Raw genomic sequence first — 27,067 nt, 5'->3', positions numbered from 1 at the left:
GACTAATTCTACTTTTGTGTTTATAACTATTTGCTTATGTTTACAATGCCCTAATAATAACTTCTGCTATTCTTAGGAGGCACATTACCTTCAAGAACTCACTAAATTAGGATTTCTGGGCACAAGGGCAGCAATTGTGTTTGTTTCACAATATTCAATTTAATAAATGTTGGGGCGCCTGGATGGCTCAGCTGGTTAAGCATCTGACTTTTGATTTTGGGTCAGGTCATGATCTCAAGGTGGTGAAATCAAGCCTCGTGTAGAGCTCCACGCTTGGGCATGAAACTTAAGACTGATTCCCTCACCCTCTGCCCCTCCCCTGCTCATGTATGCACATACATACTTGCTGTCTCAAAAAGAAAAAAATATATATATATAATAAATGTAAACTTTCAATAAAAATATACTCACCTTATATTTCTGTAAAAACAATTATACAACATAATAGACAATTCAGTAAAGTTTCAAAGTATATTATTTAGCCATCCTAAGTACATATGCATCCATTTTCTTTTTCCTCATATTTTTTGAAAATATTGTTTTAATAATCATGAAAATGCATCCTCCTCAACCCTTTTCTTTTTAAGAACTTCTATCCATAGGAAATAAAACAATGATCTTTGTGTTAAAAATATTAGACCATTGCATAAAGGAAATCAAGTATTTTTAAGAAAACAGAAAATGACTTCATGAAAACACACAAAATACTAAATGAGAAATTAAAAACTCCTTAATTAGTACTGTAAACATATGTCCACAGCAAACCCTAGGCTTGCAAATGAAAAACTGTACCCTAAAGATGGCTGTTTTGTATTCATAATTGTGTTTTTTTACCTAGACATAAAAGATTTATAAAATATTTTACCTAATTGTCCCTGCTGTCTCTGGTAAAATTCAAGTTATATACAGATAGCAAATAGTCTATTATGCTCAAAATGGATAGTTACATTTTTCGTAGGTTAATAGACAAATTGACATAATTGTATGCACTAGCTGGAGAAATTCCACAGTTTCATGAAGTTTTATGGCTTTGTCTAAAAATAAATTTGACAATCTTGCCTAACTAAAACTTTAAATTGCTATTTTAAAGGCCTATTTGCCTTCTTTCTGTACAACGAAGATAGTAAGTATCTGTGTTATAAATCCCCGATTAAGGAGAATACCTTTACTGAAACTCATTTGTGTAGAAAAGCTTTGGAAACATCCGTTCTACAACAATAAGTTTCTGGGTGCAACCAGTGTGGTCTGAATGAACACTCAAGTCCGAAAACAGCATTGAGGGAGTAACTTGAGAAACCCAAGTGTAGTAAATGATTACAGCCAAGTACTCATCTCAAAGTTTTAAAGAGGAGCAAAGTGTGAAATACTAGACAAGGACATGTAAAAATACTAGTGGTTATGCACCAAATGTACATGCTAAGCTAGCATGCCCTTAAAGCAGTAGTGCCATCATTACGACCATCAGTTCCTTAGATTTTATTCTTTGGCTATAGAGCTCACAATTTTGATTGTTCTAAAAAAAGTAAAAAGAAACCTTCACTTACTCTTTAAATTATCTTCATTTCACTGTACGTGGCAACGAAACGGATGCACGTTTCAATAAGTCCCACAAGATGTTTCCAGAACTCTCACAGAAAAATCAGAGGTAGGAATAGATATGACCCCACCTTTACAACAACTACAAAGTCCTTCCTTCCTCCTTAAATCCCTTCCCAGCAAGCCTTTCTGATTGACCTTGCTTAGTTTCAGCTGATACCACCCTGCTGACTCCTTGTGCCTGTAGGATTTTATGCAAACACTTCTGGGGAGAAAAAGAGGCTGTGAGTAAATTATGCAGAAGGAGCTAGAGGCACAAAAACTTACAACTGAAATAGCCAGACTAGTAGGGGGAATTTCATCAAGGTTTGCATTTTTCTGAGAAGTCTGTGGTTTGGCAACTCTTCTCCCAATTTTTTTTCCCCAGAAATCACAGGCACCATCTGGTGGTAAACTTGTTTTCTCATCTGGGGAGAGAGGTATGTAAGGAAGATCCTAGAAAACTCTAAAGTCAATGGAACTAGCTCAGATCTCAGTCCTACAGCCATATTTTCTGGTTGGCTACTAGATACCTCCACTTGGATATCCCCCTAATTACCAGGATAATTGGGGATCCAAAAGGAAACAAATAGTATCCTCAAATTAATATAAAGTCCAAGTTATCTAAAACTGGAGGACTCTAAAAGTATTTGATTGAGGGAGTCTTTACACAGGTGTAGGTAGTTGTAGAACACCAGAACACCAGGAGGGGTAATCCTGTAACTCGGGAACTCAAGACTAGTAACAGCTGATTTACTCATTAATACTGCTAATGCTGAAGGGAAAAGGAAATGTTTCTGGAACACAGAAGGAGAGATTCATATAGAATATGCCACACTGATAGAAACTGTGACATTCTGTCAAGGGAGGCAGCTAGCCCAAGGTAGGCCTTTATGGAGGGATTGAGGGGAATATCTCCTCCCATCTTCTCACTATTGCCTGAACCCAGCTGGAGGCTGGAGGACAAGAGAACCTATATTTCATACAGGTCAGCCTCCTGGAGTATATACAAGGTGAACAAAGGGAAGAACAGATCTGAAGGTAACTGCCATACTGCCTTTTCCCATTCCAAGTTCATCTTCCCCCTATGTGAACTAATTTTCTATAGTGCCATAGTTTACCCAATGGCACAATAAACCAGAAGGCTACTCTTAATCTGTTCCTACCATGATCTCTACAACATTCTTCTCACAAACATTTCATCCCGAGTTGCTATCCATTCTATTTATGAAATATTTATGCACATGCTGCTCTCTCCTGTCACTGCTACTTCCCTTTAACATCACTTTACTGACACCTGAGCCTATCATTTGTTTTTCCTTCAGCTTATCATTTCTTAGTTGTATATAGCACTTTTACAAACTACTGTCTTTATTTGTATGTTTTTCAAATTTCCAAGAAGACTTTGTTCAGAACTCTATCTCCAGTGCCTAGTACAATGCTGGTATATAGTACATGTTCAGTAAATATGTGTTGAACATATGGGTTAATGCAAGTTTTCAATATTTATTTTTTAACTTTTTAATGGTTGTTTTTTTTAGAGAGAGAGAGAGACAGCGCATGTGAGGGGGAGGGGCAGAGAGAGAGAGGGAGACACAGAATCCAAAACAGGCTCCAGGTTCTGACTTGGGGCTTGAACTCATGAACCAGGAGATCATGACCTGAGCCAAAGTCTGACATTCAACCGACTGAGCCACCCAGGCGCCCAGGGTTTTCAATATTTCCTAGCTCAACACTGCAGTGCATTTTTAGCACACTGACATCAGTGTTCTCCATCTTCAGTCCATCATTTCCATTTCTGCCTGCCTGCCTCTTCTCATTCATATATTGGATGTCACTCCCTTGTTTCAAACTATTTTGTGGCACTTTATAGTTTTCCAATTCATTTATTAAACAGTTTTTATTAAATATGTAAAGAAAGGGATATCAGAGATGAACCAACAGATTCAATCAGCATGTTTACAATTTACTAAGAAAAACAATGATGAAAAATAAATTACAGTAAGATATAGTAGCCTAAGATGGGGAAGCACGGAGCAGGAGTACCTAACTACAGAGTAGGGAAAGGCTGCGAGGAAAGGCTTTCTAAAGAACAGAAGAATGAGGGGCGCCTGGGTGGCGCAGTCGGTTAAGCGTCCGACTTCAGCCAGGTCACGATCTTGCAGTCTGTGAGTTCGAGCCCCGCGTCGGGCTCTGGGCTGATGGCTCAGAGCCTGGAGCCTGTTTCCGATTCTGTGTCTCCCTCTCTCTCTGCCCCTCCCCCGTTCATGCTCTGTCTCTCTCTGTCCCAAAATTAAATAAATGTTGAAAAAAAATTTAAAAAAAAAAAAAAACAGAAGAATGAAAGATGGGGGTGGCTTGTGGGCCATGCTCTGAAGGGGCCCTAAAGCCACATTTATGGTATCTTGACTTCTTAGCCACATGTTTAAGGACCTTTTGTGTCTCAGTCATGGTGTTTGTCAGTTTTATGTTCCATATTTTCTCAATTTGGATTCCCTGTCAAGAGACAGCTGATTCTTTAAAGTTCTCCAAATGCTGCATGTGGATTCCTGCTTCTGCAACTCTACCCCCAATGGCCTGTTCATTCTTGCTCGTCTAGGAGACAAGATTCTGTTTTATAAGGGCATCATCTATTTCACACTGTCCTCACCTTCTCTGCTGTACATGAACATATTTCTAAAAGCAACTTGACTTCTTTCCTCAGTTTTCCAGAAACAGTTTCTGTTTCCAGGACATTAGCAAGCCCATGTTAAATGGCAGGGATTGGAGAAAGAAGTGTCTACATTCTCTTCACATAACGTAGAGAGCTCAAAGACTCTTCAATATGTAGAACTCCTTGAGGGAGATTTGTGACTCACCAAATCATTCTTCCCTGTTTTAAAAGATAAAGGATAGCTTTTTCAGTTACTTTGAGTAATGACAGCCAAATGGTAACTTCAAATTTAATTTAATATAGACTATAATCTGAAGCATAGTAAACAATACAAACATAGCAATAGATATGAGACGAAACAGAAAATATTCAACCTTTAAGTGTGAATATATCACTATTTATTAATATTCTCAGATTATTGAATATTTGTGTCTCTGTGCCACTGTGGATAATGAAACCTCCTATTCATTCATAGCAGTGGGTATTAATGTGATTGCAGAGAGTTGAAAAGCATATATATACCAAAAACTAAACTAACAAACAACTTGTTCACAATTTTCTAATCACAATTGCACTCTGGTGTCAAATCTGGCCAAAAGTAACAATATAGAATATACAATTATAGTATTACTTTGTTACCAAAGAAGTTCATAGTAATTAACATAGAAAAAATTAAATTCACAAGTATCATTATTAAAATGCATATTGGGGCGCCTGGGTGGCGCAGTCAGTTAAGCATCCGACTTCAGCCAGATCACGATCTCGCGGTCCGTGGGTTCCAGCCCCGCGTCAGGCTCTGGGCTGATGGCTCAGAGCCTGGAGCCTGTTTCCGATTCTGTGTCTCCCTCTCTCTCTGCCCCTCCCCCGTTCATGCTCTGTCTCTCTCTGTCCCACAAATAGATAAACGTTGAAAAAAAAAATTAAAAAAAAAATAATAAAAAAATAAATAAATAAAATGCATGTTGATTTTTTTCAGGCAATGTGTTGTTCTACATTTTTGTATGAAATAAAGATACCAAGTTACAAAAGCAAAATTCTACAGTATTTAAGTTACAAAAAACAAAGATACCATGATGTGTGATGTGACTTAGTAAGAATACACAAATAACAAATTATACTGGATATATCTATTAGCATTTTACTTTTGGCAAGCCAATGGGAATTTGTAAAATTGATCAGACAAAAAACCCGGCTAACCATAATATGTCATATTTTGATGCAACTAATTACTATTACATGGATTCAAATTTACCATGAAACAAATCATGCAGACTGTAACTTGGGATAACACATTTTGCCTTCAAGGGAGACTTAAATTTTCTACCAATGTCATAAAAGATACCACCAGATATTTTTACTCGAATATCTTCTTAAGACAAAAGTAAATCTAACACCATGCCATATTACCATTTCTTGTATTATTATACTAACGATCTAATATCATCAGATCCATCTTCACATTTTCCTTATTGATGGCAGATAGGATATTCTGTTGACTGGTACAAAGACTTCCTGTAAAGAAAGTGATTGTTAATGATCCGTGACTCTTAATGAATCATAATTCCTCCAGTATTTGGACTGGTGAATGATCTCTTGTTTGACTTGATATTCTGGAAGTTCTATGTAAAAGTAAAAGCAAAAGTTAACAACATGCCATTCTCATGATTTTTACAAATGAGCTTCTGTGTGATTAGTTTTGGATGGATTCTATGCCCAGAGAGAGAAACATAATCAAGTTTCTGAATGTAAAGTCCCAATAGTCAAATATCTTATGGTCTTTCTAAGAAGCATCATGCATTTAACTGTGATTGCCAAGAAATCATTTTTTTAAAGAATCTTTTAAATTACATTTAAGTTTCCAATTATTTATCTTTATTTAATTTTTAAGTTTTAAATATTAAAATTTAAGTTATTGGTTTCTCTGCAAATTTCTCTGAAGACTGAGGGTTGTTTTAATTTTGCATAACATGAAACAAATGTAAAAATGTTAACCTGTGTTGCAGAAGGTATTCACACGGATTAAACCTGACTAACCACTAAGAGAGGGAACAATGTCTGAAGTGGCTATCAGCCTTCTTTCATTAATGAAGCACCAGTCACCTCCAGATGTAGGGTAACATGAGCTTTGTTGTTATTGATGCTTTTGTTTGCTTTGTTCTTTTCATGACAGCGTATAATTTTGTCATTTACTTAACCTAGATCATTTACTTTCTGGATCATTCAGATTAAGGGTTAAGGATCAATTTTAAATTGTATAGAAAATAATTTGTAACTAAATGTGGTATACTTAAGAGTATGAACGATTTGCCTTAAAATACACATTACAGTAAATTCAAGATTTTTGTCTAAAACATCCACAGTCTCATGCAATGAAGGGAGAGGCCTTTCTATGCAAATGAGAAAGGAAATGAACTTACAGCTGACACACAGGGAATTTCAATAGGCAACACCTTATTTATTTATGGCACAACGGTAATCTGTAAAAACTGACTGGCCTGTGTGGTAGATACTAACTTTACACATTATGTTTGCCTAAGAAATAAAGATTCAGAACAATGAAGATAAGATTTTTGCTAGGCTAGAAAACCATCTGTGCCTCTCTGAACAATATGTCTGTGATGGAATGTCTAGGTAGGTCCAGTAACTGAACAGTGCTCTCAAATATTTTAAACCAAATAAAGTTAAGTTTAATAAATCCCAATGTCATTTTCCCCCTTAGAAAATGATTCTAATTATTTGGCCTTTAAACTGTATCTTGGAACCCAAGAAACATCTTCTCATACAAATACAGCTTTTAAAGCCTTGGAGAAAAGCAATGCATTTGGGTACTGGTGTTGGTAAGCTCCAAGTTAATGGTTCAGTGGAGTGGGATCCAACAAGTGGATATTACATTTCAAAATAAATACATTTGAATATCTTTAGTCAGAACATAGACTCCTATGCCTGAGCTCTTGGTACTGCCCTACACCTCCTCACTTAAGTCTTTGATTTTATCTGCCTGGTTGTCAAGGCCTCAACAGCGCCAGTTTTCTGAAGGAGCAACACGTATGCACGCACTGGGTAGTTTACGGAGTCCTCCTCTGTGAATGTCATCAGAGAAATGTCTATTGCCGGGTGCTCTTTGCTAGGCCTCATCGTACTGATAAGTATTTTACGTGTGTGTGTGTGTGTGTGTGTGTGTGTGTGTACATGATATATATTCATATATGCAAACATATATTTCTTCATTACATGATACTCAAATTATACGCAAATATACACACATGTATAATGAATAAGCAAATGAACATCATTGATTTATAAATACGAGTTTTCTTAAATGAAAGATAAGCAGATGGACACCATTTATACCTATTTGTCAATGTTAAATAAGTGGAAAAATTTAGACCTTGGACATTTAGAAATCTAGAGATTGATATATCGCTAATGTTAAGTCTCGCATGGCCGCTGGAACATTACCGCATTCCAGCAACGAGGGCAGCCAAGGAAAAAGATTTGGAAAGAGTGAATGAATGTCAGGAAATAGTAATAAGTCTTTCTAAGGGTCCTTGGGAGGCCTCATTAAATCTCTCTTTTAATAATTGCATATTAAAACATGAACAAAGTTTTTTTGCACATAAGAAATTAGAGGGAAGAGGAAATCTTCAGGTAAATATAAACTGTGTGAAGCACACAACAGCTCCGTGCTGTTAGCTGATCAATTCTGCAAATGATTTGAATAAGGAATGCAGCAAAGTTCAACTCGGATTTTGTAGGAAAACCAGGGGAAAGATTGATAACAGTTTAATTGGGGGGAACAATGCACATGTGCTTGTAAAATGCAACATAAAAAAATTCTCCCTGATCACATTTCTCTTGCATGTGAAGACTTAGAGTAACATTTCCATGGACCTATCCCACATTAAAAAATGATTTAGTATGTCTTAACAGAGAAGCTTTCATTCTCAGGCCCTTTGTAAAGTCTGCCATTGTGAAATGTGCTTTAACTAGGCTGATTCTGTTCCAGCCCTTCCCTTCTGAGTTGTATCCAGTTACCTCAGCTTGAGCATAACCAGGAGAAGGATTCCACAGGTGACTGTCATGCACATGACAGCATAGATTACTTCTCCTAGAAACACAAGATTTAAAAAAAAAAAATTAATGGATTTTTAGTGAGAATAAATAGTAAAAATAGAGGATAGATTTTTTTAACTGACCATTGAAGGGGGAATGAAATCCACTTAGAGTTACTTCCTTCGCATGTTTTCTTTTATGCAATGCAATGCCTTTGACAGTAGACAGGGTCGGGTAATCTGAAAGAGAATAATGAAAATGAGATTACAGTATTTAAATGTTTCACATTACTTTTTCTCCATGGGTTGCAATTTGCTTTATATTGTATTACAGAGCAGCAATTTATTTATCACACTATCTTAATAAAACCTGATAAAGATAAAAGTGGGAGCACTTTCCTTACATTTTAACACCTCTTTTTTCTAGCTTTTAATCAGATCATTTCTTTACAGAAACTGTTTTGTCTTTTTTTTTTTCCAAATGATAATTAGAAAAGTGGATTACACTTTATGACAGTTCATTGCATTTTATACAAAGACTAGGGGGAAAAAGCAGCAAGTTTAGGCTACCCATTATGATAAATAAAAGATTCCTTTTTTTTTTTTTAATTTTTTTTTTTAACATTTATTTATTTTTGAGAGAGAGACAGAGCATGAACGGGGGAGGGTCAGAGAGAGGGAGACACAGAATCTGAAACAGGCTCCAGGCTCTGAGCTGTCAGCACAGAACCCGACGCGGGGCTCGAACTCACGGACCGCAAGATCATGACCTGAGCCGAAGTCGGCCGCCCAACCGACTGAGCCACCCAGGCGCCCCAAAAGATTCCTTTTTTTACAAGAATTTTTGTTTTAATGTGATTTTAACAATATCAATTCTCCCTAAGACTCATTGTATTTATGAATTCCAGTAGACTTTCTAAACTACAATCACTCTGTTCACCCCTCCACTCAGACTTCAACATCCAACTTTACTTATTTCACTATTATGTCTCTTTTAAATTCCTTCAATTTCTATTGTTGCTACCTATTTTTTGTTACCCTTAGGGGAAACTCCTGGCTGCTCTATGGCCGTAGTCTTCATGGGAGTATTTTGCTAAATGCATTTCTACCTTACTTCACAATTCACAAGAGAAAAATGTGTGATCCTTAAAATTAATTAACAGGTTTATTTTAGGTGCCTTTCACTGATAATTTGAAGTGAAATCACTCCTAGCTTTGACTCAATTCAATGCAAATATGAATGTCAAACATACCAATAGCCCAATAACCAATTTCTTTGATGATGAAGATTCAGGTAAAATTTGAGTCTTTCAAAAAGGTGGAGGATCTCATGAGATAAATCTTCCTCTTGAGACAGGATTTGCTGTCCTCTCTGATTGTTTCATGTACTTTGAGAACTGGAACACTAAGTATGAGTAGACTGCTGTTTGTAGAAATGAGTGCATCACATAGTGGAAATACATCTGATGACAATAAGTGACAATAGGGTTTGAGTAGGAAGGGAGATGAGAAGACATATTACCATTAGTCCCATTTCATCCTCTCTCCACCTGGCGTTGCTGCTGTTCAGAAGCCAACTGCTTGGAAGCCAACATTTGAGGTCTATGTTAGGAATAATCACCAGAAAGCACAGAAGACAGACTTCAGATCAGTAACAAAGGTCTCAGGGTGGGGCCAAGAGAAGGAGCCAAACATAAGAGGTAGAAAAGTGAGGGTTTTTTTTTTTTTATTAGAAAACCTATTTTCAAGAAGTCTAAACTCTAATGCAGTGAAAATATTTTAGCTCAAGATTTTTAAATCTCTGATTTACATATTGGATTATTATATATTTCTAGAAGTCTTAGGAACTGAAAAATCTGTAATGCAATCAGTTTACATTACTCTTCTAAATGTAAAAGTAATAAAGGTAGATTGTGTAATTTTTTTTTTCAATTTTTTGGTTATAAAATACTTTCTGTTGTTCACTAAAGTTAGAATAGAAAAATTGAGCTATTTCAAATACCATTTTTATACTAGTGGTTTCTTTTTTTGGACGAATCTTAATCAAATTTATCTTACAAATTTTAGTGAAACAACTTATATTAAAAGTTTAATTCAAATCAATTCAGAATATGAAGAGTAGTTTTACTTTAAAAAAAATTCTATGATGGCTCAGTTGGTTGAGTGTCCAACTCTTGATTTTAGCTCAGGTCATAATTCAAGGGTCCTGAGATAGCCCCGTGTCAGACCCCATGCTGGGTGTGGAGCCTGCTTAAGATTCTCTTTCTCTGCCCCTCTGCCCCTTTCCCCCACTCATGCTCTCTTTCTCTCTAAAAGAAAAAAGAAAAAGAAAAAGAAAAGAAAAAAGAATAAAAAATCTATGGCATTTTGTGATGTTGTAAACATTTAAAAATGTTTTAAATCTATAGCATTTTGAGGCAGATTCATGGTTCAAATGTAAATGTATATAATGTACATTGGATAATTATGTGAATGATGCTATATTTTCCTTTATGAAATTCTATCCCTAAGTACATTTGGTCTAGTTAGGTACAATGATTCATCTTTGCATAAGAAAAAAGGTCACTATTTTGACAAATTAGGCTACCTTTTAAATATATCTGCCTAAAGTGATTGTTAAACATTCACCTAGCAAAATTTAGAAAGAATCGTCTCATTCACTAAATTTCACTCACATGGAACTCATTAACAAAGTTATAATAGATCAATGACAGAAATGTTAGCTAATGATCCCGGTGAAAATTTTAATGTGTCTAGCAATCACTCTACAATCTTAAATATTGCCCCCTAGGAGGATACCGAATATCAGTTAGAGAGATTAATGTTACAGAGGGTTTCTTGGCTACTGAAGCCCATTGGAGATTCTCTTCTGCCTTTTATAAACAGTGAGGTTTACAATGTTTTATAACCATGAAATTAAAGTCGGCAGAGTTAATAACCAACCTCGGTCCCACACCATCTGCTATATTTATAGATAAACACTGTCAGTGACTTGTTTATCTTAACTCGTACCCTAGAGGAGTTAAACACTATTATGAACTATATTGTAAAATCCCTGTACATTTGACGGGAAATCAAGATTAATTTCAGCCTTATGTTAAGAACAAATTTAAATAGTGTTCTCCCCAAATGAGCTACAGAGATCTGATCATTCCTTTTTTTTTTTTCTTTTCAAAATCCTTGTGCAGCAGTGGCTGAGGGCTGATGGGATCTAAAACTTTACTTTGTATAATTTATATGATATGGTAAATACATAATTAAAGATATGATACATCATATAAAATCTAATGATTTAAAAATAAATGTCATGGGGTGCCTGGGTGGCTCAGTCGGTTGAACATCCAACCTCAGCTCAGGTCATGATCTCACAGTCTGTAGGTTGGAGCCCTGCATCGAGCTCCGTATTGACAGCTCAGAGCCTGGAGCCTGCTTCAGATTCTGTGTCTCCCTCTCTCTCTGCCCCTCCCCTGCTCATGTTCTGTCTCTCTCTGTCTCAAAAATAAAAACATTTTAAAAAAATTTAAAAATAAATGTCAGAATAGTTGAAATAGAAAGTAAATATAATCACAAAAAAACTTTTGCAGAGAATAATTTAAAAATATATTTTATAGTTATTTATTTTAATTGTTAATGTGTCACATGGCATAGTTAAATTTTATTGTCTTCTTTCCATTTTTAAGGAAAAGATTGCCAATACCATGGCAATATCATAGTAAGAATGAAAATTCGAGGGCGAACTTCTTGCATATCCAAGGATTGGAGCTATTTCTAATTTGGCCATTATTTTCTCACCTGAAGGTATTTCAGTTCCCAAATTGGAAATAATTTTTGAATTTTTTCACTTAATGATCAGTAGTGATATTCATGTATCATGGACTCTTTCAATTATTAGTGTATAAAACCTTCTAAGATGAATCTAAAAAGCGTTGCAGTTGGAAAGAAAAGGAAAATATATAAACATCTTTAAAGTATGAAAAAAACAATACATTAGTAATGTGATAAACCGAGGTATTAAAAACATACAATGACAATATAACTCCACTGCTTCTAAAATGTATGTCATAAAAAGTAAATTGAGCAAATAATATGCTTGACCTTAACAGACATAACATGCATCAACAAAGCACATTCATTTATTTAGGGCATAAACTCCAAAGAAGATAAAACAATGTCTTAGATTTATCTTCTTGCACTATGTATGGGTAAACAAATGGTTGCCAGGGGTTAGGGAGAAAGGAAATTTAGAGGTATTAGCCTGCTACTTTGCAATCCTCAGGAATTCCCTGATGAAATCTATAATCAGCCCCCCATACACAGAGGGCAAGGAAAAACTAAAGAAAAAGGTAAGCCATTCCAGATTTGTAGGTGGCTGTTTTAACAAGGGAACTTATATACGAGGCTTGTCTTGGGCGCTCACAAGATAGTAGATCTTGGCACTCACCCACCAGAAAAGTAAAAGTTTATACAGATGTCTTAAATGGGGTTCAGCCACACAGACAGTCCATATGGTCTCAACAACACATTGCTCTCTCAAGACTGCATCTTTGAAACACCTCTGGCTATGAGAACAGTGAATAGAATGCATATTCCAAGAACAGGGAAGGTGGCAAGGATCCTCCAATTGTCCTGGTATAGCTCACATGTCAACCAACAGTAATATCTTCTGGCGACCTCCTCCAACATAATCCAAAGGTACAAAATTTCAGTTATGCAAAATGAGTAAGTCCCAGAGACCTACTATACACCATAGCGCCTATTGCTAGCAATGCTATATTTTACACTTAAACATTTTCTCAGAGGGTACCTATTAAGTTAAATGCTCTTATCACACATGCAAAATAATAGCAAATAGAGGACAGGAAGAAACTTGTGGAGGTGATACAGATTATACTTATGGTGTAGATAATAGTGGTGGTAGTTTCCTGGTGTATATTTACCTTGAAGCTCATCAAGCTGTATATATTAAATATATACAGTTCTCTGTATGTCAACAAAAACAAAAGCAAAAAACGTCTCCTTGAATAAGTGTACCCTGTAGAACATTTGCCTTGATCTTTTGGCATGAACCAAAAAGCTCAGTGTTAGTGAATGACGGTATTGACAAGCCTGGCAACTACTCTTCAGCCCTCCGTTGAATAACAGTGTTGTTCACACGTCAAGTAGATTTGCTTAGGTATTATAGTGAGTCTCAGCTGCACTACTAAAATATCTCGAATTTTCTACATTTTCCTTAATAGTTTCTGCAAATAATGAAATAGCAACTGAGACAGCAATTAGAATGCAAATTATGTAGGGGCGCCTGTGTGGCGCAGTCGGTTAAGCGTCCGACTTCAGCCGGGTCATGATCTCGCGGTCTGTGAGTTCGAGCCCCGCGTCGGGCTCTGGGCTGATGGCTCAGAGCCTGGAGCCAGTTTCCAATTCTGTGTCTCCCTCTCTCTCTGCCCCTCCCCCGTTCATGCTCTGTCTCTCTCTGTCCCAAAAATAAATAAACGTTGAAAAAAAAATTAAAAAAAAAAAAAAGAATGCAAATTATGTATCGGTATCTGATAACCAACACTAGATTATTTTTTTTTAATTTTATTTATTTATTTTGAGAGAGACAGAGACAGTGCCAATGGAGAGGGGCAGAGAGAGAGAGAGAGAGAGAGAGAGAATCCCTATCAGGCTCTGTGCTACCAGTGCAGAACCTGATAGTGGGGCTTGAACCTCTGAACCATGAGATCATGACCTGAGCTGAAACCAAGAGTCAGACACTTAACTGACTGATTCAACCAGGTGCCCACTATGATTGACTTAGAAGGCAATACTTTTACATTTTGGAATTAAAAATATATGTCACCTGTGGGCTCATATAAAACATATCTAAAGATACAGATTGAAAATAGGATTAAATATTCATGGTTAGAGTATATGTCAATAAATATGTGATTATATATATATAGCAGAATTACAAACTGGATGGGATTCCTTAGATGATCTAATTCAAACTTTCCATTCTTCCTCACTGTTGACACAAGTAAAACTATTCTAGGAATGAGCCATTTCACACCTTCTATCTCTCCACTACTGTTGATGGTCAGTTCTAGTTAAAATATAAAGTATTCTAGACTTCTCTTTTATCACCTCATGATGATAAACCTACCTTCTTTTGCCTAGCCCTCTGGTTGCTACATACATGTATGTTTGTTTTTGTGGAGGGAGAAAGATCAGACTGTAAGGAGACCTCATGTAGCAATGGTTTTCAAACTTTAACATGAATCTCAGTTTACCTTAAAATGCCAATTTCGAGTCTGTAAGTCTGGGATGAGGCAGAAATTCTGAATTTCTTACAACTCCCCAGATGCTGCTGCTGACAGAATACACACATACACAGAAAGAAATGCATATACATACTCATCCAATACACAAAATGCTTTACTTCTGTATATATGATGCTTCATACTTTAAAAGGCACTTTGACAAACACTGCTAAACTTTATAACATCTAGCCAAATAGGAATTATTACCTCAACTTGATAAAAAAAAAAAAACAGAAAACAAGAAACAAAAAAAAAAAAAAACAGAACAAAAAAACCTCAGACTCAGAATAGTTATCTTGTCCAAGATCACAGATTTGGTAAATAGTAAAGATGTAATCTACAAAAGTATGTAAAACACTTTCAATGTTGTCCGGTGTGGCAGCCAATTGGATTGAGAAATAACCTTGAAAAGTAAGAGGGGCAAGTTGTATTTGATAGTGTTGCACGATAAGAAGCATTTAATAGTAATATCTGCTTACAAATGTTCATGACCATGTATGTTTCTGTTGCTGAAATCTGCAATACAAAAGGTGACATAAAGCTAATAACTAAAGCTTCTGAAATGACTCATATACACCTGTAAGATGTTTCAACTTGTGTACCCTTCTGAAATATGTTAATCATTTTCAGTGGAATAGAATAAATCAGCCACTTAAACTGTGACATTTAACAGAAATTAAAAAAAAAAAAAATAAATGCTGCAATTTTCAAGGTAGTTATCTTAGACTATGATATCAGTATGAACATTTTCTGTTTTTACAGATGGAGAATTAGGACTATACATAAAGCTTTCCAGAGTGTTCAACAGGCAAAGGGCACACAAAGAATAATGCACAAAAGATCAGTTATAACTGTTTAAAATCAGACTTGGCTATTTCTTTGGTTGCTGTAATCTGTGTCTACATTGATACAACCTGAATCTTGGATAAATATATAAAATAACCCCACTGTTTAAAAACTGCCTCTATCTGGAATGAATTTATTGGGGGAAAATGTGTTCCTGAAATTTAAGAGTAATTTTTACCTTGAATTATATTATACAAGCACTAGGAGAGCTTGTAATGAGACAAAAGTAAGATAAGAGTGGGAATAATTTACACTGTATTTAATCAATTTCATAGTTTTTGTTTTTCTATATGGAGGTTTCTAACATACAGAAATATTTTTATGAAAAAGTATATGTGACAATACATTAATTGTCCAGATAGCTTTTGCTTTCTGATGTTTCCACTTGGAATTGAATGATTCCCTAATGTCTGCCCTTTTGAAAATGTGTAAGACTTCACTGGCTAGCTTACACAATTTTTCATAAACTGATTGAAAACACCAGGGAAAAGAGAGTTAGGAAAAAAATGAAGAAAAGGGATACATTTTGGAAAGTCTTCATAGCCATTTGGAATGATGAAATAATTCAGAAAGTTTTATAAATTATTGAGTTTTAAAATGGGAAAAAAATATATAATTGCAGTATCTCTTCCCTGCACATAAATTTGCAAATTTCCAGGAGAAAGCTGAATTTAAAGGATGATATATGTTGTTGGTTTTCCTTAAATAGCAAACTTCTTAAAAATAGACACCATATTTATTTAATTTGCAATATAATATGACCATCATAATGCCATGCCTATGCAATTACCTAATGGCCAAAAAGCATATATTAGCAATTTTACATTTGAAATAGCACATCTGTCACTGTGTAGTGACATATACCAAATAATGTATGATTATATGATGTTTAGTTATTTCTTTGACATTAACCCAGAGTCATTAGATAAATCACATATTTTTCACATATTATCAGTTTTATAAAGGAAAATTCAGAGTTCCATCCGTAATGCATATGGTCACCCAATCAACAATAATGTATTAAGAAACTATTTGGCAATAAATTCTAATGGTCAGGTTTGTTATACTGATGGGCAAAGAGTTAATATTTTGGTTAGTGGATTAGGAGATATCCAAAGCAAAGAATTTTGAGAATTTCTCTAGGCTTCAACTCTCTCATTTATAAAATAAAACTAGTACACCTAGCTTTACAAGATTTTTTTGAGGATGAAAATATTAAAACTCATTAGCATAAACAGGGCTTTTGGAGACTTCCATGAGAAAGAAGGTACAATTATAGGGAGAATGGGAAGGGAAAATAAGGCTAAGAGAAGGGATTCCTTTGATGGTTCCTTTTCCTTTCCCATCCTCCTTTCCTTCCTTTCTCTCCTTGGAAAGATCTTGGGCCAATTCACTGAAGCAGAACCCCCTGTTATTTTCTATTTCAGAAACCCGATTTCAAGTGGACATAGTCAATTCAAAGTTTGTTAGAAGAGGCAAAGTTATCTAAATGTTTTCTGTGAAACACGATTCCTGTAGAACCCTTTAATGTGTTAGCCAAATAAAACATCTTATAAGTAAATGATTGGAAAATTTTAGATTTGACAAAATAAATTCTGTCCTTTTTTTTTCCTACAAGTGTTTTCTAGGTTTTTGGTGGTGTTGTTTTGTTTTTTTTACTATAGTAGAAGGGACACTTTACCTAAATTTATTTTCTCCAAGGAATATGTCTAGGAACCCACTTAAAAAAAAGCAAAAAACAAAAAAAACTTAGAAGGGGTGCCTGGGTGGCTCAGTAGGTTAAGCATCTGAATTCAGCTCTGGTCATGATCTCAAGGTTGGTGAGTTTGAGCCCATATCAGGCTCTGTGCTGACAGCTCAGAGCCTGGGGTCTGATTCAGATTCTGTGTCTCCCTGTCTGCCCCACTCATGCTCTCTCTGTCTCTCAAAAATAAATAAATGTTTATAAAATTTTTAAAAACAAAACAAAAACTTAGAAAACATCGGCATATGTGATTGATAGACAAATATTTATGTATTTTGAGTAGGTATAGGATTTTTATTGAGGATAATTATTTTTATTTAGTCAATGGAAAGCCAGATAATATCATACTAATAGTATTTTGTGTTTCTGAATACAGGCACCATTTATAATCATTTCCTCTATTAAGCATACATATATACAAGCACCTGACACCACAATTTCTCTTGTTCTCTATTCCTGAGAGTTAAGCAAATTTTTTAACCCATGGTTTGGGAGATGCCTGACTCACAAAGGCTACTCCTATTGTCCCTTAGAGAGATTGGTGTGATGCAACATTAATTCCACATTTGCTGCCAGTTAATCTGCCATACTTCAATTTCTCAATTTGTCCTCAGGGGACATGGAGAATTTAAAATCTGCCCTCTACTTAGGAGACCCATTCCAGCAGAACGAGAAGGGGTTCATGGATCATTTACACCTAGTCACCTATGAATGTCCACAGGACCCCGTAGCAGAAACCACCATATTTGGACCCACATAAAGATTTTCCAGATAAGTAATTACTTCCTACTTCAAAACTAGCACCATGGCAGTCAGCATGGGAATATATTGGTAGGATGATACATGACCCCACTCTTATGAAGTTCTCAATCTAGTTTCAGGTAAGGGAAATAATTTAAATAAAGTGAGGTGGGAACCGACCAGGGAGAGCTAAGGGAAGGTACACATTTGAGGAATGGGGAGAAATAAGACTGATTTGCATTCAGGGTGCTCTTGGGAATCTGATGAAGTTTAGTGATCTCTCTGTCCTCAGACCCCAGCTGAGGTTGGAAAGAAGAAGCACTGGAGAGCAACAGAGGCCTTTTGCAGACAGAAATAGCACGATCAGGACAGAGATGGAGACTTAGTCTAGTCATAGTGAATCGGCTCATTTGGTGAGGAGACTAACTACGAAACAATTCAGATGTGACAAGATGAAAACTAAAAATAGGTGGTAGAAAGCATTGTAGAGAAGAGAGACAGTGTGTGACTACATTTCAAACATAGCAGGCACAGATGTTAGAATTGGGTATGGATCAGAAACCAGCTCGGCCTCACCTCAGCGCTGTCATTTTAGGCAACTTACTGAGACTTTGCTCCTTTATTTTTAAAATGGGATAATGCCTACCACAGCACTGATTGTTCCAAATTAAACAAGACAGTATGTGAAAAGAACACAAAGGAAGTGCTCAGTAGATTACATAGTTATTAAACATTTTGCCATTTGGAGTTTTATTTGATACCAAAAACGCAGAGGACTAAATGAGAGGTGACTCTTAGGTTCTTGAGACGACTTGATGTTTTAGGATACTTCAGTGAATTGGCCCAAGATCGTTCTGAGGAAAGGAAGGAAGGAAAGGAGGATAGGAAGGGGCAAGGGGTAGAGAAAAAGAACCATCAAAGGAATCCCTTCTCTTACCCTTGTTTTCCTTTCTCTTCCTCCCTACAGATGCACATTATTTCTCATGAAAGATTCCACAAACCCTGCTTATCCTAATATGAGTTTTAATATTTTCATCCTCAAAAAACTCTTGCAAAGCTAGGTATTCTAGTTTCATTTTATAAATGAGAGAACTGAAACTTAGAGACATTATCAACCCTCTTTTCTCTTGAATGTCTCCTAATCCAATGACCTAGATATAGAGAATGGTCAGGATGGAGATTCACTGGTAGAGAATGGAAAACACATGGTTGGACAGAAAGGAGGACAGAAGGGAGGGCAGAAGGTGGACAGAAGGGAGATAAAATTCTAAACCACATTATGGTAGGCTAATAGAAGTTCATAACTAGAAAGAGAGAAGAGGTCAGGGATTTAAGTTTAGTAAGTAAAGGCCTTTGAAAAAACCAGCAGTTGGTGGAGAGTAAGATACATAGATAGTAATTGCTAAGTAATTTACTGATTGAAAAAGATATATATGTATATATTTGTATCAGTAAAAGATGTTACACCTCAAAAGTTCCCTTTCAGCTACCTGGCAGTATTAAAAGAACAGAACAAATTAATGTTGAATCACTATTTTGTACACCTGAAATTAATATAATACTGTATGTTAACTAACTGGAATTAAAAACTTTAAAAAAAAGAACAAAACAATTAAAAGCAACAATATTTCCATTGTAGAGGAGGAGGGGTGCTGGAATGGAAATTTGGGCCAAAGAACAGTGAGAGAAATTGACTGGGTGGAAGCAGCCGTGTAGAAGTGTTGGAAGGAGCTATTAGGGTTGTAGACATATGCTTAGTGTACATTTTCCATGTAATAACTACCATATGTACTTAAAACAAAATACTATTGTAAGTTTCAGGCCATTACACTAGGAAGAGTGAGTGAAGAGAGATGCAAGTACTGAATCATAGCTGCCTAGACACTAAAGACATCAACAGAGGCATCTTCCTACATAGACCCCAGTGACACACAGCAGTGTATCACTAAGCTAAGTTGCCCTTTGGAGAAAGCACTACAGTCCAATTTATATGGCTTTTCTCCTTGCAGATCACCTTGACTCTCAACTAAAGTAGACATACAATCTGGAATGAGTGGGCTCTGGCCTCTGTCTTCAGTTGAGTTACTTTGAAAGTCCCTAACCTATGTCTACAGTGAGCGTCTGGCCACTTGAATAAGGTGCTAATGCAATAGTCAAACACCAGTCCCAGAGTTTTCTGAATACTCAAAGCATATTGGGATTGGTAAAGCCACTCTCCGGGCTTAGTGGCAACCAAAGGAAGCCATTCCACACTAAGCTGAAAGCCAGTGGAAAGGAAAGTGACAATGAGCAATAGTCTCTGTCTGTTCACAGATGCACACTCTCATCATATCACCAGGCAAGCACACCGTGCCATATAGCAGCTTTCGTCCATTCTGCACACTCTTATCTACTTATCTACTTATCTACTGAAAGTCAGTTTGCTCACTGTGATTTGTACCACAAACCCCAAATAAATGCTTTTCAAGGAATAATATTTAGAAGAAGAAAAATTATGCTGTGCCCATTCTTACGGTTTACTACATATCTGTGTGATGTTAGGGCATTCTTGCAAATTTGAGACTGAGAGAATATTTGCCGATGTTGGTAATGCTGTAAAAGTTTTTCCTGAACCCATGGGGGGAAAAAAACCTCTAGAAAGAGGTTTGAGACAATCTGATATACTAACGGAAGATGAAAGATTGTCGTTATCAGTGAATTCTTAATAATTGTCTCTACTCCTTGTTCACCTATCTCATCTACAGGATTTTATTTGTCTGAGTGCCAAATGTTCTTTACTCTAAGGAGTCTCCCTTTAAGATGATATCCCAGTATATAGGTGCCAGGGCAATAACTATTAAGTGCCCACATATGGTGTTTTATAGGAATACATGTGATGCTATTATACTGTTGTCACAAGAATACTTGGCTCTTTAAGCCAGGAATACACATGCTCATAATAAATTATTTTTATGACTTCACATACACAATCATGATGCACAGAAAGTATAAAGGAAAGATTGCTTATTTTATGCAGCTTTGGCACTAACTCCATCCCCAATTATAGGCAACAAGGGGATTATATGAAGCCAATGAAAGCACGAGAGTGGAAAATGGAAAAGATAACACTACGCTTTCACATACTGAAGCCTGTTATTGTTCAAATTGTAACAGTATTGTTTTGTTGTTTTATTTCCCTCCATGATCTTAAATGCTCCTTCCTTCTCTAGTGATGCCAAAAGTTGAGTTGTCTCACTCATCAATGGCAACTCTTTAATCTTTCCTTTTTGGCTTAGAGCAAACAACAAAGGTAGTCATGGATGATTCATACCATCTTTCATGCTCAGAGGCAGACATTTTCCCCTCTGTTAAAAACACCCAAGGCTTTAAGGGTAGAGGTGGGAGAAAGTGAAGGTAGGAGACAGCTGTTCTCCTGTTGTTTCTGTTAAGGGTTTGTACACTTCAGTCTTTCCAGATTACAGCCGTGTGAAACATTTTCTGCAAAATAGGAAGCCAAGCCAAATTTGCTGGGTTTCAGGTCTGTAGACAAAATTTAAAACAGCTGGATTTTATTGGTAACTTTTGCACGCAAGTAAACCTAGTAGTGAAACTAAAACCAGCGTTTGTCTCCACTGGAGTGGGCTACATCTTTAGGGGCTATCCCCTCCATGTCTCTTCCCTTGAGAGAGTTTTGAATTTTGAAGGGTCCTAAGAGAAACCTGCCAGATTATTCCTTAGAGTACCTGATTGAAATCTTAGCCAATGAAGGTGGAAGGCACAACCAAATATGAGGCCTCTCATAGTCAAATCTTCAGGGGGATGAGAGGAAGGTTGGTCTCTTTCTGTAATCTAATTTTAAATTACCTCAATTAAAATAGCTAATGATTCTCTCTTTACACCTACTAAACAAAAGTCCCCCCCCAACACACACACACATAACACAGTAGTGCCTAGTTACAGGGGCAAATAATGGCCAACTTATTGGCTTTGTATGTAGCAAAAGTCCCACCTCATATCTTAAATATGCCCTAAGTGAAAATGATCATATTCCTTGAAAAAATAATGCAAATTTATAGATTTAAACATAAAAATAGAAGCAATGACACCTGCTCTATCATGGTTATATCGTGAGTTTGAAATATGTTATTTATGAAGCTATTTAGAATTTGGGGAAACAAAACAATAAAAAGTAATCCAGCACTAGAGAAAACCATTTTATTACAAATCTCAGTTAAGATCTCTGAGGGCATGAGTATTTCTCAAGAGCAAAAAAAAAAGAAATGATACACACTATCTTAAAATGTTAGCATAACCATAGAAAGAAAAAGTTCTTGGCTGTCTTTGGGCATAAAAAAATATATATCACTTCAGATATGTCCCAATTCGCAGGCAGTGACGAGGTTTGTGGAAAGTGCAGTGGCATCAAAAATATCTTCAGTCATCTACCCCAAGAATATTAAGCACATCTAATATCAGAGGTCATCTATTTTTGTTAAACCATTACCCAAATTTAATATGCAAGAAATGTGAGGTATAAGGAGGGAATAACTGACCTCCTTCAAACCACCATGTGTAGGTAGGGCTCAAACTTGTTGCTTAGTTCTTGTTCTTTTTATTACTCCATACTGCCTCCCAACAAACACATTTTTTTTCTGAAATTCTCTTGTTATGTAAACATACTCCCTGGGAGATAGAACATCAGTTGTGAATTCTAAATTTCCCACCATTAGATGAGAAGAGCATATTTTGTTTTTTGACATCACAGTTTCTGGTCTCCAAAATCTCCTTGTTTAAATTATGCATCTATTGCCTTCTGTGTGACCTTGGACAGGTTACCAAATTCTAGGTGTCTCTGTTTCCTCTAAGGTAAAAGAAAGAACACCTACCTCATATATTGCTTGTGAAAATTAATCAAGACATATTAAATCAGTGAAATCGTGTCTCACACTTAGTAAATACTCAGGTTGTAGGACACTGAGTAAGCAAAAGACAAGTAAACTAGTGTTCATGGCCAGGGTACAGCTTTAAACTGGGAAGCAGTAACTTTAGATGTTTATTAAACCACCATTTAAAGGATATTATATCTTATTATAGCTTCAGTTTCCTCCATGCTTTCATTTCACAATGATGAGTTTGTAAGCAGATCAGTTAAAATGTTCATTGTGGTTTGTCAAATAGTAGGATTATTTTCAAGAGTTTGCCCAGATCCTAGGATTATTAATAATAATTCAATGTTTTAAAGATCTGCTCCTGGCCATTAGTTCTTTACTCTTTCTTCAGTCTCTTTGAGGCAGGTAATAATTTGCTCTAAGAGTACCAACACCTGATAGTTATTGCTTTCCATAACAAGTGATGTCAACTATGAAGCTAAATGCATGGTAGAAGCTCATCTATTGGCTCTACCTCTCTATTGCAAAGACTGATGCCTTCCAGAATAGCCCCAAGTAAACCATCAAAGAAGTTAGAGCATTCCACATAGTATAACCTGACAATGGAGTCTAACTTACTCACTGCTATCCTTCTTGAGAGGCTAAGCAAATCCGGGGTGAACTAATGGGTCCGGAGATGATTCTTTTTGTGGAGTTCTGATGCAGATTCCAACTACCAGGACAACTGGCCTTTAAAGTTGCAAAAGTTAATATGGCAGATATGACTTACTCAAGTAATCTTATCCAGTGAATTTCCCTCTTCACCCTTTGGCTGCTCTTCACCTCCAAGTCTAATTTCACGCAGTGTGGAGCACACTTTTTGTACTACTTTCTAAATACCATGTGTTGGATGCTGAAATTCAACTGATGACACTGTTCTGATGTCTTTTAGATCCATGACTTTTATCTATTAGATCAGTGGTTATCATGTGGACAGTGAAATTTTGGGGCCAGTGAGCATTCTTCTAGTGATCCATGTTTACTTTTTCATGTTTATAACATGACAACCTTGGTACTAAATACATCTGGGATATATTAATAATTTATTTATATGTAATACAAAACAGGCATCACTTCACTATTCTTTAATCAAAACCAGTGCCTTTCTTGCTGTTGACTCTGGGGATGTTTTATTGTGTGGGGATAAATGGGAGGTGATGAGGTCTTTTGGTTCCCTGACTTGGTAAGCAAATTCAAACATTTAAGAATCATGATTCTAGGGATGGTATCTTTTTGGTGTTCTGAGTCCGAATCCAATGTGGCAGGAGAGAGGTTCCCCCCACCTCAACAAGCAGCTCTCAAGACATCAGCTGGGTGTCCTCTAATTCAACTCAGTCTGACACCACTACCCTGAGATAGCATCAGATACCACAGGTTAGGGATTCAGCCCTATAAGATCCCTCCCTCTTTTCCCCATTTCAGATGCCTGTTGCAAGATCAGGTTGTTATCTGTACTTCTGAATGACTGACTATAAATTAAAGATTCCCATGACCTCCTCTTTGTGTTCAATTAATTTGCTAGAGTGGCTCACAGAACTCCAAGAAATATTTTGCTTCCTGGATCACCGGTTTCTTATAAAAGGATGTAAGTTAGAAACAGCCAGATGGAAGAGATGCACAGGGGAAGGCATGGGGAATGAATGCAGAGCTTCCAGGTTCTCTCCAGATGTGCCATTTTCCAAGAATCTCCATGTGTTCACCAACCTGGAAGCTCTCCAAACACTGTCCTTTGGGTTTTTACAAAGGCTTCATTACACAGCTATGAATGATTAAATCATTGGCCGTTGGCCTTTAACCTCCAGTTCCTCTCCCCTCTCTAGAAGTTAAGTTGGGATTGGATACTGAAAGTTCCAAACCTTTAACCACTTCGTTGGTTTCCCAGGCAACCAGCCCCCATCCTTAGGTTATCTAAAGGCTTTCCAAGAGTCACCTCATTAATAACAAAAGATAACTTTATCACTCTTGTCACAGGAAATTCCAAGGATTTTGGGGGCTCTATGCCAGGAACAGGATAGAAAAGCAAGTATATATTTTTTTATTATAAGTCACAATATCACAGTATTTCAAAACAACCCATGTTGAAATGTCTCCAGTGGAAGTTCAGAAGTGTATGCCTACGGTGATGATTCAAGTAAGAGAATATTGCTAGACTCTGGCTGATTTCAGGAAAGAATCAATGAGCATTCTATGCCAATGATCCTTAAGAATGCAACACGTGGGAACTGGTTAGAAATGCAGATGCCCAAGTTGCATCGCAGACTTACTGAATCAAAAACTCTAGGAGTAAAGACCCAGTGGTAACAAGCCCTCCAGGTGATTCTCATGGAGCTAAAGTTTGAAAACCACTGTTCTAATGGAGCGAAAGTTTGAAAAGCACTGTTCTAAGCTACTATCTCAAGAAGAGCTTTACAATTATAAAGACATCTACTAAAACTCTTTCATGGCACTAACACACATAGTGTACACGGAAAAGAGATTACTACATTGACAAAATGCACCAGGTTGATTAAGTTGGTTTATTTCTCAGTAGCAGACATGTTGTTATATATGAGACATATAAAGTATTTTATACACACACACACACACACACACACACACACACACACATGCATGCATACATACATAAAATTAGATATTTTTATTCAAAGGTTCTTAAGAAGTTGTCTAGGTCATGCTACTCAAAGTGTGACCTCTGTACCAATGTTAGCATCACCTGGGAGCTTTTAGAAATGCAAATCTGAGGCCCCATCCCTAACCTACAGAGTCAGAATCTGCATTTTAACTGGAAACCATGTGATTCTAATCTACATTAAAGCTTGAAAGCAACTGTCTGAATTCTTCATCTGCCCTAAAATTATCCAAAGATATATATTCTCACTTATCCTGAGAAAATATGACACCTTTAGATCATCTAGAAATAATTCTGGCTCCCACACCACCTGGATGACATCATAATTATTTTCCAGATCCTTCAAAATCTATATTAAGAGTTAGTATTTACTGAATTTCACTACATTCTGGATACTTTATTATATAAATTAACTGATATAATCATTGCACCAAAGTTCTGGGTTAGAATTAATTATATTTTATATTTCACAGACAAGAGATGGAGGCAACAAGAGAATAAGTTTTTCAGTTACCTGTCTCATAAACGGTGGAGAAATTATTTGAACCCAGACATGCTGGGACCATATTGCCTCTCTATGGTTGTGCTCTATAAGGCATATTAACATTTCCAAACATATCATTTGATTATTAAAGGCATTGCCACTAGTCACAATTTTTAACCAAAATTCAAGAGTGGGGCTGAGGAGGAAATGGGTAGAAGAGGCCCTGTTTATACTTTAGGTTTGAAATCTCATAAAGGTTAAATACAATGATTTATCCCTGAGGCCCCAAACCCAAATAAATATCCGGAATTCTAAGACTACATGTGAAATAATATAAAAGCCAAAGTTACAGAATTTACCATGAATCCAGATTTTTACATTGGATGGTAACTAAAGTCATGCTAAAGAACTGGTTTGTTTTTATTATTTTTTGTATTGCTAACTTATAACACACATGCTCATTTTCTTTTTTTAAAGTAATTTTTTAAACTTTTAAAATGCTTATTTATTTTTGAGAGAGAGAGACAGAGCATGAGTAGGGGAAAAGGCAGAGAGAAAGGGAGGCTCTGAGCTGTCAACACAGAGCCCGACGCAGGGCTTGAACCCACAAACCTTGAGGTCATGACCCGGGCTGAATTCGGATGCTTAACCGACTGAACCACCCAGGTGCCCCCACACATGCTCATCTTCTAAAGAATATAAGAGTTTGCAAATAACAACACAAGAGCCTAAGGAATAATAATTAATTTCTAAGAGGAAAAATATACATTAATTAGTGAGTGTCTATGAATCGAAGGACTACAAATTCACTATGGAGCCACTTTAATCCAGAAAATACAAAATACTGGACTATTTAGAGGCTATGTTATAAATATGAATACAGGGAAGAGAAATTCTGTCGAGTGTTCCTTGGAAAAACAAGAGACTTTTTTTTAGCACCTGGACTGAATTTGAAGGAAACTGGACTTGAATTAGAGTTTTGTGTAGAAACCAAAAAAAAGTCAGTGGTTTTGGCTAGATGAAGTGATTTATTTAAAGCCAAAACTTAACATAAAGCTCCTGGAATACTAACCTATGTGAATTGGCTATAAGAGAAGATGGGGTGTGTGTGTCCATATGTGAGAGGGACAGAGTGGG

At 36.4% G+C, this 27,067-nt stretch overlaps 1 protein-coding gene across 2 annotated transcripts in view; it reads right to left on the bottom strand.

The window, feature by feature from the left end:
• Positions 1 to 5,210: 5,210 nt before the first annotated feature.
• The window catches only part of GFRAL (GDNF family receptor alpha like), a 61,556-nt gene continuing 39,699 nt past the window's right edge, over positions 5,211 to 27,067 (bottom strand). The window contains exons 6-8 of one of the 2 annotated variants that reach the window (XM_043591673.1): positions 8,425 to 8,520; positions 8,264 to 8,336; positions 5,211 to 5,740 (exon numbers count right to left, since the gene is read on the bottom strand). In XM_043591673.1, the coding sequence (XP_043447608.1) occupies positions 5,695 to 5,740; positions 8,264 to 8,336; positions 8,425 to 8,520 (215 nt within the window). In that variant the 3' untranslated portion in view covers positions 5,211 to 5,694. The other variant, XM_043591674.1, reaches the window with a different exon arrangement.

Source organism: Prionailurus bengalensis, chromosome B2 (genome assembly GCF_016509475.1).
Source record: "Prionailurus bengalensis isolate Pbe53 chromosome B2, Fcat_Pben_1.1_paternal_pri, whole genome shotgun sequence".
Classification (NCBI taxonomy): domain Eukaryota; kingdom Metazoa; phylum Chordata; class Mammalia; order Carnivora; family Felidae; genus Prionailurus; species Prionailurus bengalensis.
The sequence above is the reverse complement of the archived record's forward strand: the minus strand, read 5'-3'. Positions and strand labels throughout refer to the sequence as shown.